Source organism: Euprymna scolopes, chromosome 7 (genome assembly GCF_053919585.1).
Source record: "Euprymna scolopes isolate OS-2025 chromosome 7, ASM5391958v1, whole genome shotgun sequence".
In the NCBI taxonomy this organism is placed as follows: domain Eukaryota; kingdom Metazoa; phylum Mollusca; class Cephalopoda; order Sepiida; family Sepiolidae; genus Euprymna; species Euprymna scolopes.
In genome coordinates, this window is record NC_136488.1 from 20,148,841 (window position 1) to 20,163,728 (window position 14,888).

General features: G+C 30.1%; 1 protein-coding gene across 1 annotated transcript in view; it reads left to right on the forward strand.

The window, feature by feature from the left end:
- Positions 1 to 369: 369 nt before the first annotated feature.
- LOC145279624 (general transcription factor 3C polypeptide 3-like) overlaps positions 370 to 14,888 on the forward strand; it is a 94,713-nt gene continuing 80,194 nt past the window's right edge. The window contains exons 1-4 of the mRNA XM_080130835.1: positions 370 to 527; positions 2,737 to 2,956; positions 7,298 to 7,498; positions 12,960 to 12,988. Of these exons, the coding sequence (XP_079986961.1) occupies positions 426 to 527; positions 2,737 to 2,956; positions 7,298 to 7,498; positions 12,960 to 12,988 (552 nt within the window). The 5' untranslated portion in view covers positions 370 to 425. The remainder of the gene's footprint in view (positions 528 to 2,736; positions 2,957 to 7,297; positions 7,499 to 12,959; positions 12,989 to 14,888) is intronic.

The following is a 14,888-nucleotide window of genomic DNA, read 5'->3' on the forward strand; positions in this document are numbered from 1 at the left end:
GAGGATTGGATGAATGAATAACTTTCTCGCCTACTATTTTGGAAAAAAAAAATCTAACTTACTTTAAGTTGCAGTGCCTACTAATTCTCATTAACAGCTTAAAATGATTTTCTTATTTAAAAATAAAACTACTCAATCAATTTAGGTGATTTTGGAATATGATATTTTCCTTTTGCCACGAGTACGCTTTTTCTTTTAATATAGAGGGGATTCAGGATTCTGGACAAAGATCAACAAGTTTGCAAAAAAAAAAAAAAAAAAAGTGAAATTTGTTATACGTTTATTTTTTGACCATTTTTCATATTTCTGTGGATTGTAAAACAAACACTAAAGTGAAATTTTAAGAAGACTATACCCCGATGAGTGGAACTCTTCTTTCATTAGAGTCAGAAAAGTGACAACGCGCATTCAAACGCAAAACCAACATGGCGGCTGAAAGTGGAAATTTAGATAATCAACTTTTCAGAATTTTGGAAAATGAGATTTCTGCTGAACAATGGATGCGGTGGAAACAGATGAAAAAGCAGGTATTGCATATGAAATTGTATTCCGAATTCGAAACAGCCATACTCCTTCAAGAATGCTGAATACAATTAACATATTCGCCTCATGTGGAAAGCGTTTATTTCAGTGTTTTGTTATTTCGTTTTAGCATTTTCTGAAATTAAAATAATTTTATGGAGAAAAAATGTATAATAAAAGGTTCTTTATGTTTTGATACGTTTAAAGTTATATAACTGTTGTTTCTATTTATATAACGAATTTGAATTTGTGTGATTAACTTGGTTCGTGTTTTTTTTTTTATTATTGGCGCTTGGTAAGATACAGTCGACAGATCCATTTTTTAATATGTTTTTTTTTAAGCAAAAACAATATTACCTACTTAATTGTCATGTCAGAAATAGTAATATATCCAAAAATTACGAAAATGATTGAGTACAAATTTATTTCTAGTTAAAAGTAATTTTTTACAGAAAATTGGGTAAAATCGCATTTTTCTTAGACGTTATAAAGTAAACAGTAGAAGGCTGCAAACAGGGGACATAACCCCGAAAGGTATATTTATAACAGTTGTTCTAGTCGATGAATTTTCGTAATTTTTGGATATATTACTGTTTTCGACATGACAGTTAAGTATGTAATATCATTATTGCTTAAAACGATATATTAAAAAAAATCAATTTATCAACTCTAGTTTAACAAACACTTTTTATTTTTATTACAGTTTTTCTTTGTTTTTTTTTAAAAATTAATATCATGAATGAGGATTTGAAGGGCTCTTTTTAAGGTTCCAGTTTGGGAGGAAATTTAGGGATACTTTTGTGCTTTGCGCACCGGATTTCTCTTATGTTGGCTCGGTCTTGGTCGGCATCTGACGTAAACTGCCGGAATATGCTGCTGCTGAGCGCTGATCAAATTTAAAAATGCTAACAGTATTTATCAGATACTAATTACAAAAAACAAACAAACAAACAAAAAACAATAAAATAAAATGTAACAACCTACCGTAAGTTTCATGAATATTTTTATTTTTTGTTTTTGTTGTGTTGGTAGAATTGGACTGATTCAATTTGTGTGTGATTATAAGCTTTTTTTGTCTTATGCTTTATTAAAAGTCGTCTGCTTTGAATTTTATTGGCTAAGCATGTTTGTTATCACCTTTGCATTGGTTGATCAACTTGATCAGCGCTCGGCATATTCCACCAGGTTCTGTCAGCTGCTGGTCGAGCCTGAGCCAACATTTATGAAAATCCAGTGCACAAGATTAACAAGATGTTGGTTTACATTACATTTAAACTTCTGCATATCAGTACAGTTAGGGAAGCAAGTAATAGGAAGGAAATTCCAAAGTCTAGTTGTTCAAGAGAAGAAGCTATTAGAGTAGAAATTTAGGGACCGCAACCATGATGATTTTGTTGCTAAGTGGGTTTGTCGGAAATATGTATGTCAAGGGGGCACAAGTGCAATGAGTTCATCAGAGCACATTCCATTAAAATACCTGTAAAACAGGTATGGGAATGCAACATTACAGCAATGGGATGAGGGTTGGAGCCTAGTTTGGCAAAGCGGAACCTATTAGATTGGAGACTCTCTTTTGGATCTTTTGAATCTCAATTTAGAGTTATCTCCCTTGTTTCTTCAGCCTCTTTTCAAGATGGCGTCACAAGATAATCACTCATCCTTTAGCCATAAAATTTGATATTTTTTTAAATTTAAAAATAAAACTACATGATCAATTTATTTGATTCTTACTGTACATTTTTTTTTCTTTCTGTGTGGGTATGTACATCATATGGAGTTTTCTTTATTTTTCTTTTTTAGGAGGAGAAATTCTGAACAAGAATTTCCAAACATAGCATAAAGATAAATATAATTAATTGGGGTGAAAGTAGTTGGAAAGAAAATCATGGAAAAATTCCTCATCACAAAAATCAAAACTAAACAAAAGTTAAAGTTCTGAATTTCTGAAGAGGGCTGATTTTTTATATTACTTTTATTGATCAGACTATTTGTGACACGTTTCAGTTGGTTTGGCTTTTGATCGTCCTCAAGCATATTGGTTAAATTTTTTTCTTTTCTTTTCCAAACAACAAACATGCCTGTGAAGACAGTTGAAGGCCAAACTGACCGAAACATTGCACAAAAAACACTCAAGATGAGAACAATAGTCCGATACAAGTAATATAAACAAATTTTATTTTGTATCAGTGATTGTTAATTTTGTTTTTATTTTAGGCTGGCGATTTGTTGGTCAGCTCGGATGAGGAAGAGGAAGAAATGTCTTCATGTCTGCCTTCAACAAGTGCAGGCCCCAAACCACTGGAAATAACCTCACCACCGAAGGTCGTTGAGGAACCCACCACCTCAGCACAAGCAGTACAGGAAGGTTCCATTGAAGCGATGGGAGTGAAACTCTTTGGTTTCAATACTGATTTAACGCTGAAATTTCTGAATGGTACGTTTGATAGATGCACTGACAATATATTTTCCCCAATTTTCTATCCCTATTTACTTTCCTTATTACAAAGACAGAGCTACACACATGGTCATTTTGTTTTAATGTGGGGAAAATTCAGCTCTAGAAAAAAGGGAACTATGGATTAGAACAAAAGAATTACCTCAGTCTAGAAGGACTTCTCTTTCACTGACTGAGGATAGAAAAGATTAAGTACTGCATCAGAACAGATACTTCACTTTGCCGTCCTTGTCCAGAATTCCCCCCATATAAAAAGCAAAAATAAAGAAAAATCTGTATGATATACTTGTGATGAAACAAAAATATTGTATTCCAAAAATCACATAAATTGATCAAGAAATTTTATTTTTAAATAAGAAAATCAAATTTTATGAATAATCAAAGAGTGACTATCTTGCCTGCCATTTTGAAAAGTTTCATGAAACAAAGGGGAAATAACTCAACAATAATTTAAACTTGTTAGATTTATGTTGTAATGCCTACAAATTCCCATTAATCGCTTAAAAATGATTTTCTTTGTAAAAATAAAACTATTTAATCGATTTATGTGATTTTTGGAAAAATGATATTTTTATTTTGTCACGAGTGTCTATATCATATAGATTGTTTTTATTTTTGTTTTTTAATGTAGCGGAAAATCTCAACAAGAACCCACTTTGATCCTAGGCAAAAGGCCAATTTGCTATTGCATATAATAATTTTTGTAAATATACAACATTTGCAGGTACCATTGGTATCGCTCAGGAATGGATGATGACTTCTGTGGAACTTCTATCTTTGAACTCCACATTACTTTTTTGGTTCTTATTTTTTTAGTTTTCAATTCAAAAATAAAGTAAAATGTATTTACTGTTTATTGATGTACCATATGAACTATGCAATCTTATAAAATCTTAAATACAAATTTAATACAACCATTGGATTTATGATGGTAATTGAATTCCTTCCCAAAAAAAGATTCTTTGATCTTGGAGTAGAGTTTTGTTTTCAGTTATATCCCTAGACAGAAAAACCTCACAAATATAGTATGAACGAAAAAAAAAAAAAAAAAAATTGTTTGTATCTTGCAAACAAGGCATATTGTCACTGTAACAGAGGACAGATTTATAGGGGCAACTTAAGTGGGGAGTTGTGCAACAAGATGTTTGTTTATATTAAATTTAAATTTCTACATGTTGGTATGGTCTGAAGGAACAAGGAAGGAATTCTAAAGACATGTTGCTTGAGGAAAGAGGCTATTAGAAAATTTGGCGCTTCTTTGTTATTAAAGCGAACTCCGAAAGTCAACAAAATGAATTTTCATTAAAAAAAAAAAACAATGGTATCTACTTATTTTTGATGTCAATTTCAACTAAAAGCAGTGTTATCTATTTAATTGTCATGTCGCAGTTAGTTAAATAATACTGCATTATTAGATAAAACATGTAATTTCATGATTTAACAACAGAATGATTTTGACATGTTTGCAGCATGTAGTGTAAACACAAGGGAAGTGACTCATAGTTTGAGAGGCTGTTCTTGGCCTTCGGGCCAGGAGCGAAAAAGGGAGTAATCAGTTCTGGTCAATGTGGGGACAACCCTTCATATCGGACAATTATTTTTTAAGTCAATTGGTTTGGTCAATGTGGGGGGAAACCCTTCATATCAGACAATTGCTAATTTTGGACCCTGCCAGAGTGCCCCCTTGGGGGAGCTGGTTTTTCCTCCCCACACTAAAAAACGGTGTTGCGCCTAATGTGCTCAGTGGGGAAGCAAATAAATAAATACCTTCCTCTGCTACCACCCCCAAACTCGTCTGTTTATTTATTTCAAAACTTGCAAATTTGTTTGAAAACTATTTTCATTAACAATTAATTTTCTACTCCATTGTCTTTCAAAATTTTTGGATATGTTACTAATTTCGTCATAAGAATTAAGTAGATAACATTGGTTTTAATTGAAATTTAATATTTTGATTTTTTGTTATCTGGAGCTCTCAACAGTGAAACCGTATCATTTTGCTGCTAGTTTTGTAGGTCAAGGGTATAAATGTAGAGGAGGTACAAGTGCATTAAGTTCATTGGAGCATATTCTGTGGAAGTACTTGTACTTATGTGCTAATTTGGTAGCATCTTCCATGCATTTATTCCCATTCTTGTTACTTGAGAATGCCTGACCAAGTAGTTTAAATTCTCAAATCTCAAAAAGGATGCTATCAATTCTTTTTTTTTCTTTTATACTAATCGGTAAAGTTTATCCCTTACTTACCTTGATTTAAGCTTTTTTTTCTTTAAAATTTTTTCTCTTTAATGTTTTTTTTTTTAAATTTGAGGATCATCAAATTGTATAAATTGTTCCTGTTTTGAAAATAAATAATTGTTATAATTCTTTTTCTATCCTTTGCAAATACAAATTTTAGTATGTTGTATGGATGATAACGACTACCAGTTGTCAAAATTTCAGCTTTTTACAATTGTTATTTCTAATAAATATTAGGTTTTAAAATTTTGTCCCTTGGATGCTACTGTATATTCTTCCATGAATCACATAGTTCCAAAGACACCGAGACAGACTCTCAGCTTGTATCCCCTTTATAAATAAACCTTTGTATTAATCCTACGTGAATGTCCTGTGTTATCATTATCTAAAGAAAGATATATCAGGAGTCTATATTCGTAACACCCTCCCCATGTTTCGGGAATCAAAACGAGAATCAGATGACCAAGCTTTCATGTGCTTTAGACTAATTTTACAGCATAGCATTAGCTACCTGTATTTTTTTTATCGCTTGCCCTTGACCCAAGACTACCTTAATCAATTACGTCTCTGACAGTATAGATGTAGCATTCTTCCTAGACTCTAGCGTCCAACTACATGTATTTGGTGACTTCATTGTCCACCATAGTAGTTGGCTTGACTTTTCTTACTACACTGACGCAGTTGGTAGCATCACCATAACTTTTTTATATCCCATTCCTGGACACAGATAGTAACGTTCCCAATCGTCGCCAATATCGTCAGAACCAGCAAGCCTCACTTCTGAACCTATTTTTGACTACAGTTCCTAAGGATTGCGTAACAAATGCCCATTGCCCTCTCGTGAATGCTGATCATGCTGTAATAATGCTAGACATCACCCTACACTCTTGATCCCAAGTTGAAGAGCCACTGTTCAAAATGACAAGGTACTACAATAAGGCTGACTGGGAGGTGATCAGGGATCACATTAGAGATGCTCCATGGGGAAATATCTTTTCTCTCCCTGCTAAACAGTGTGCAAATGAGACCACTGAATGGTTCAAAGTGGCAAGTGAAGCACATGTTCGCACAAGTTCTGTAGCAAACTTCACTCTCCTCAGTGGTTTACTTCAACTTGCGCAGCTGCCATTGTTCAAAGATAGCATGCATACCATAGATTTATCCAATATAAATCCAGTGCAAATAGACAAAAGTATATATAGAAGATAGAAGTAATTGTAAGAAGGAAATAGCCAAAACCAAGAGAGAATATATCGAAACCACCAGAAAATGCATTGAAGCGCAGAAATTAGGAACTCATGACTTCTGGAAAATCTATAACGATGTAATAAATAATGGGCAATCAACAATTCCCCCACTATCCAACAATCTTGAAGTTGTTTGCACAGCAAACAAGAAGGCTAATCTGCTTGCCAGTAGGATTACCTGCAACCCTACTTTGAACCCAACAAACCACTCTGTCCCAGATTTTTCTCTGCGGACAGAAATCAAACTAGATGATCTGAAAATCACCCCCCTCTCAAGTACATGATATCATAAAAAACCTAGACACCTCAAAAGCATGTGACCTGATCTTGTCCCAGCTGTACTATTAAAAAAATACTCCACTGAGGTTGCTCCAGTTCTCTCCAAACTTTTCAATAAATGCCTTAATAAATTTTGCTTTTCTGTCTGCTGGAAAACTGCTTCTGTTCCATTCCAAATTCCATGCAGATTTCTAAGTCTGACAAAATACACTTGAAAAAGGTTAGAGGTTACACAAACAAAAATGTGCGAATAACACTCAAGATGAGAACAGTAGTCCGAATAATCCAAATAATAAGAATTATCCATTCTCATCTCAAAAATCCAGAAATATAGAAGAGGCATTTATTTTATATTATTATTAATTACATTTGGCAGTTCAGTGTTAGTTGCCCGGTAAATCTTTGCCAGTGAGACCCAGGAGTTTTGACGCTATGAATTTGTTGCTTTTTTCATTGTAACTGTTTTACTTTGTTACCAACAAATACAAATGTTTTGGGAATTGTGCGTTTTGATCTGTTTGTGTTTTATTTAACATATTTTGTATTTTTTATTTAGGGCAAATTACATTCAATGAATTCAGTACTGAGATGGACTCTCTCCATCAGGGAGAAACAACCCGGATGGGTATGGAAACTGATGGGACCGATCTGGAAACCGGGGCCACCGAACTGGAAGAAGATGATGAGGAGGGAGAGGAGGCAAGTGAACGTCCATTGGAAGCAGATAGCAAAGACGAAGATTGGAGTCCAGTTCCACGTAAGAAATTTTTGATCATAAATGAGAATTTAATTTATACAGAAAATATCATCAAAACTATCAGAAATTATATCATATCCATCATAATTTGATTGTTAAAACCGACATAGATAAACCGGGAGTAATGACCTAAAACTTCAAAGTTTGGGAAAATTGTTATGTTTTTCTTTTTACTTTTTCTTTTTAATTTCTTGTGTTGGCTTTTCTACAATTAATAAAAAGTACTATATATATATATATATATATATATATATATAAATTGAAGTTAAAATTGTTGACTTGAGCAGAGTATAAATGGATAATATATTATAATTATCATTGTTACTGTATTTTATTTTACTTTTTCTATTTGATTATTTTATTTAATTTTTTTATTTTATTTTTTTAGTGTTTTTGGTTTTTGTCTAGAATCTACTTTATATTAACAAAAATAAAGAAAAATCTGTATGATGCGTGTACCCATGATGTAAAGCAAATATCATATTCCAAAAATTATATGAATTAGTCAAGTAGTTTTATTTTTATTGAGAAAATTATTTTTAACTGATTTATGTGAATTCATAGGCATTACATCATAAATCTGAAGTTTGACTTATTGAGTTATTTCCCTTTGTTTTTTTGCTTTTCTTTAGATTTTTTTTTTGGAATGACAAATGAGATAGTTACTCTTCTTTTATTCATAAAATATTATTTTCTTATTTAAAAATAAAACTACCCAATCAATTTATATGACTTTTGGAATATGATATTTTCATTTTGTCACTGGTAGTTATGTCATGCTGATTTTTCTTTAGGGGAATTCTGGGCAATAACCATATTTTTTATTATAAAAATCTTTTATATTGTTCATCTTACTCTATATTTTTCTATTCTATTGTTTTCATTACAATGAATATATTATATCATTATTAGAATGATTTTTATGGATTATTATTACTTTATCATCTGATTCTGATTTTCATACTTTAATCAATTATATTTTAGTAATTGTTATTTTCAATTTTATTATTTTATGTAATTTTATTATATTGGTATTACTAGCAGGGGTACCCGGCGTTGCCCGAGTGTTTGTTTCCGGGACGGGGGGGGGGGGAGTTTTAAAAAATGTTATGGTAGGTAAGTAGGAAGGATCAAACCCGGAGTCATGAGTAAAAGTAGGAAAATAAAGTGTGAAAAAAAACCCCCAAAAAACATCTGCAACGTTGACAGTTCGGCCACCAAGAAAAGTCCATTCCAGTTGTTTAGGAAAAAAAAAAAAAAAAAAAACGACTACGGTAGGTCGGCGCGAACGTGAAAATATAATGTGAATTGTCCAGCACGCTAACCACTACGCCACAGAGCACTGCAGCTTAGTTTAGTGATTTTAAAAACTTCACATGAAAGAACTACGAAGCCAAACCGGTGTTCTCTTCTCAACTGTTCCTTGTGAACGATCCCCAAATGGTGTTAAGTGGTGGCAGGGGGAGGAGGAATTTATTAGAGAGAAAATATTTTACCACTTCCATTGATCTTAACCGATTTTGGCCGTGACTTCTCAGCAGAAAAAGTATAGAAATCTAAGATTATCGAGGAATTTGAGAAATAATAAGCCTATAACACACCTCAGATATTGTTCTGCCGTTTGTGCATATTATATTTGCATGAAATATCTTGATTTTTAATCCTATTAATGTCAAAATCAGACGGGAAAAAGTGAGTTCATTTTATTTATATAGAGATTATTAATTGTATTATCATAAATTATATACATGTCTTTTTTTCTATAATTAGATATATATTTTAAATAAGTAGAAAAATGGTAATGTTTTTTGCTTGATTTCTATTTGTGAGGCACTGGAGAAGGGATATATTGGTATTTTAAAAATGCAATAAAATATGTGGAAATTTTAAATTGTCTTGGAAATGATGATACACCAAATTATTGTTGATTTTGAATTCTTGGAACTGCTATAAATAATGTAAATTTCTTTGTTACAACTTTCTCTCTCTCATATATATATATATATATATATATATATATATATATATATATATATAATGTAATCGTTAGTTATCATTCCAAAACCAGATGTATTTAATTCAAACTCATGAGTTTTCCTTCATTTTTTTAATGAAATTATCCTTTCATGTGTTTCATTGAATAGCAGAAGGCAATTAAACAACTCAGAGACAGATGTATGTTCCTCAAAAACTGTTTGAAAGTTTTTTTTTGTATAGAATAAAAAAGTATTTGAAGACGAAAGAAAAGAGAAATATGTAAAGTCTGTCAAAATCTTACCTATTATAGTGTTTATAGCCCCCCCCCCAATTGGATTCAAAACGCATGTGGGCAAAACAGTTTTATGGTATCTGTTTAATGCACAGTTAGCTAACTATATTCAACCATTAATTTGGTATAAAGAACTCACTCTAAGTCAACAAGCTATAAATTTGTGTTGGTTTTAACAAGCAAAAAAGTTTAATTTGAAATATTTCATATTTGTATTAAATTTTATCCATAGTCATTAGACACTAATTAAGCAAATTTATTGAAAGCCTTAAAATTTAGCCCTTTTCTAGAATTTCTTGTGTTGGCTTTTCTACAATTAATAAAAAGTACTATATATATATATATATATATATATATAAATTGAAGTTAAAATTGTTGACTTGAGCAGAGTATAAATGGATAATATATTATAATTATCATTGTTACTGTGTTTTATTTTACGTTTTCTATTTGATTATTTTATTTAATTTTTTTATTTTATTTTTTTACTGTTTTTGGTTTTTGTCTAGAATCTCCTTTATATTAACAAAAATAAAGAAAAATCTGTATGATGCGTGTACCCATAATGAAAAGCAAATATCATATTCCAAAAATTATATGAATTAGTCAAGTAGTTTTATTTTTATTGAGAAAATTATTTTTAACTGATTTATGTGAATTCATAGGCATTACATCATAAATCTGAAGTTTGACTTATTGAGTTATTTCCCTTTGTTTTTTTGCTTTTCTTTAGATTTTTTTTTCGGAATGACAAATGAGATAGTTACTCTTCTTTTATTCATAAAATATTATTTTCTTATTTAAAAATAAAACTACCCAATCAATTTATATGACTTTTGGAATATGATATTTTCATTTTGTCACTGGTAGTTATGTCATGCTGATTTTTCTTTAGGGGAATTCTGGGCAATAACCATATTTTTTATTATAAAAATCTTTTATATTGTTCATCTTACTCTATATTTTTCTATTCTATTGTTTTCATTACAATGAATATATTATATCATTATTAGAATGATTTTTATGGATTATTATTACTTTATCATCTGATTCTGATTTTCATACTTTAATCAATTATATTTTAGTAATTGTTATTTTCAATTTTATTATTTTATGTAATTTTATTATTCGTATTATTATTAATTGTATTATCATAAATTATATACATGTCTTTTTTTTCTATAATTAGATATATTTTTTTAAATAAGTAGAAAAATGGTGGTTTTTTGCTTGATTTCTATTTGTGATGCATAGAGTAGGCACTGGAGAAGGGATATATTGGTATTTTAAAAATGCAATAAAATATGTGAAAATTTTAAATTGTCTTGGAAATGATGATACACCAAATTATTGCTGATTTTGAATTCTTGGAACTGCTATAAATAATGTAAATTTCTTTGTTACAACTTTCTCTCTCTCATATTTATATATATATATATATATGTAATCATTAGTTATCATTCAAAACCAGATGTATTTAATTCAAACTCATGAGTTTTCCTTCATTTTTTTAATGAAATTATCCTTTCATGTGTTTCATTGAATAGCAGAAGGCAATTAAACAACTCAGAGTCAGATGTATGTTCTTCAAAAACTGTTTGAAAGTTTTTTTTTTGTATAGAATAAAAAAGTATTTGAAGACGAAAGAAAAGAGAAATATGTAAAGTCTGTCAAAATCTTATCTATTATAGTGTTTATAGCCCCCCCCCCATTGGATTCAAAACACATGTGGGCAAAACAGTTTTGCAATGCCCATAAGGAAACTACTGGTCATATCTAGCTGAAAGGTTATATGTACCTTTGTTATGATAGGTACAACGGACCAAGTATTATGGTAACTGTTTAATGCACAGTTAGCTAACTATATTCAACCATTAATTTGGTATAAAGAATTCACTCTAAATCAACAAGCTATAAATTTGTGTTGGTTTTAACAAGCAAAAAAGTTTAATTTGAAATATTTCACATTTGTATTAAATTTTATCCATAGTCATGAGACACTAGTTAAGCAAATTTATTGAAAATTTAGCCCTTTTCTAGAATTAAAATCATGCAATAATAATTCTAGACATAAAGTTTAGTACCATTATATCTTGATTTTTAACCTTTTTAAGGTGGGACTGCATAAAAGTGGTGAGGGAATTAATTTTATCCATCCTTATGAGTGTATACCTAGAGTACAATTCGATATATTAATTAGAATTTAAAATGTTGAAATTGATTTCTGGAAAGAAATTCATGATACATGATAAAAATATTCCAGCATGTCATATGTATACAGAGTTCTAAGACTCCCGCTTTATTAATACTTTTTGCGTATATTTTTGCTTTTTTTGTCAACATTCAGAGTATATTGTAAGAAACAAATGAATATTCAAGAAATTCTTACAAAAGATTTTTTTAGTCAAAGGAATAACAAATTATATATTTTTTTTCATTGGAATCCTTTGAGATTAGTAATTTGTTTATTTATTTGCAGATTGTTATCCTCATTTTCAGAATTGTTGTTTCACCACATTTCGTCCAACTCATCCTCTGGCCTTCTTCAGGGGATTAACTATGATGGGATAGGAATACTGTATCGGGTAACTGTATCCCCAGTAATTACTGCCTTCCATAGTCGTTGTTGTCTCCCCACGTTTTAACCAATTAACCTCTGGCCTGCTTTGGGTAGGATTGAAACTGCTATCCTCAGACAATACTGACCTGAAAGGGTCTGTGGCACAGTGGATAGAGGCACTGAATCTCTACGGTTCTAGGTGATCATTTTCTGAAGATAGCGGTTTCAATCCTACGCAAAACAGGCCAGAGGTTTACTTGGTTAAAACGTAATGAGATAATAACTATGGAAGATACAGTTAACAAGACTCGTCATTCCTATTCTGTCACAAGAAGGTCAGAGGATAAGTTGGCCTAAACATGGTGAAACAACAACTATGAAGATGAGGATCACAATCTGTAAATAAATAAATAATAAATTAGTTCAAAATTACTCTTTTTTTTTTTTTTTATTTAAAACAATCAGATTAACAAAAGAGTTCTCATGATTTCAATCAGTATTGTATCTTCGGCCATAACAACAAATCTATATAAATAAAATTACTTGGTCAATACTATTCTATTTTTGAACTCGTCAGGAAAAGTTTCCTCTTTAAAACGATATCTTTTAATTAAATTTTGTTTTAATTTCAGGTAAAAAGAAACGGAAAAAGATGAAAAGGGTAAATGATTTTCTTGCAATTTTGTTGTAATTTAAAACCAATAATTTTAAAAATGCATGATTGGCCTAATTGATACTATCACAGACTATGGAATCGTTCACATGTGAATAGCATTTATGCACTGATACGGTTAGCGAATGCACAGATCAACAATTTCCCTTGAATGACAAATGGTAATTGCATGCAATAAATAGGTTTTATTTGATATTAAATAACTAAAAAACGGATTGATATGCCACAGATAAATCAAACTAAATTCAATGTTGAAGAATAACATTACAGTTTTATTATTTACATTGTAAGGACTACTAATCTCATTCCTAATGTTTTGACTGATGTAACCTCCAGTCTTTTTCAAGTGTATCTTTGCAAACGAAAGTCGAACTTGGGAACCAGTACTTGATTTCAAAGTATGCTCTTTGCATAATGGAATAATTCTTGAAAGTAGCAGAAAATGGTGTTATACCAAAATAACTTCCACATCTAATATACTTCCTGGTACTCCCGGTTTTGATTAAAAATAAAAGTTAATAATAAAAAAAAAAAGGGTATTCCTATGATTTGTTTATTTTGGAAGAATTGGTATTTATGTATCTTATTTTTTTATTACAAAGATAATTGTTTTCATTATAAAAATATTTAATAAAATTGATTTAAATTAAAAATATTCACTGACATCGAATATATAAGATTTTTTTTTTAACAACTTTTTTTTTACAACAATAATTATTCACTGAGGTGGTTTGATATTATTTTAAAAAATATGAAAGACTTTCTTTTTTTGTTTGTTTAATATTGAAACTATTTATTGAAATTAAATTTATTTAGGAAATATAAGACTTTTTTAAATAATAAAAATATATTCATTTCTTTAACAATCATAATACTGGCATATCGCACATATATGTCCGAACTAATTTTCTTTTGCTCTTTCATGCTAGAGAAACTCCTGCAAGTAACTATTGAAATTATGTATGAAGTTTATATTTCCAAATTAAAATCAATTTCATTAATATTTTCATAATTAAAAGAAAAACATGAAAAATATATAGTTAAAATGGCAGTACTAGTACAGTTTAATCAAGACATTAAAAAATGAAATTATCTTGTACGTACTCGTTATGGAATAATGTTTTCATACAAAAATATCATTTAATTTTATTAAGTCGATTTTTTTTTTTTTACAGAAGAAAATGTATTTATAATGAGATTGATTCGTGTTGTGTCCATCTTGCCTTTATTGTGGAGGAGGGGGGGTGTCTTTATATAAAAAATTGATTAACAAAGAACAAAATGAAAAAGAGATTAAAAAAAAAACAGAAACTCTTTTGTAGAGGAGGGGGATGTCTTTATATAAAAAATTGATTAACAAAGAAAATGAAAAAGAGATTTAAAAAAAAAAAACAGAAACTCTGTAAAATAAGTGAAAAAAAACCCCGAAAATATTTATCTAAGTATTTTTTTCTGCCCATGTTTCAAAATAATCTCATCAAATTTTGACAAACTTGTGGTGATTGGAGTTATCTCCCCTGGCGCCTTTCCTCCTCGTCCACAAAATACACAAGATGTACATGACATGATCGATCTCAGTAACATTTGATTTTCCTCTGTAAAAAAAAATATACTTGATCAAATTAAGTGATTTTTTTTAATGAAAACTTTATTCCATAGCGAGTATGTACAATATATATTTTTTCCATAATGAGTACGTACAATATATATTTTTTCAATATTTTAATTTTTTTGTCTTGATTAAACTAAACAAGTACCAAAATGGCAATTTTTCCAAATCAAAAAATCGTATAAACTATTTGCATATTTATTTTTTAGTAAAAGAGCTTTTATTTTTAACCTGAACCAGAAGTATCAGAAAACATTTTATATCTGGAAGCTATTTTGG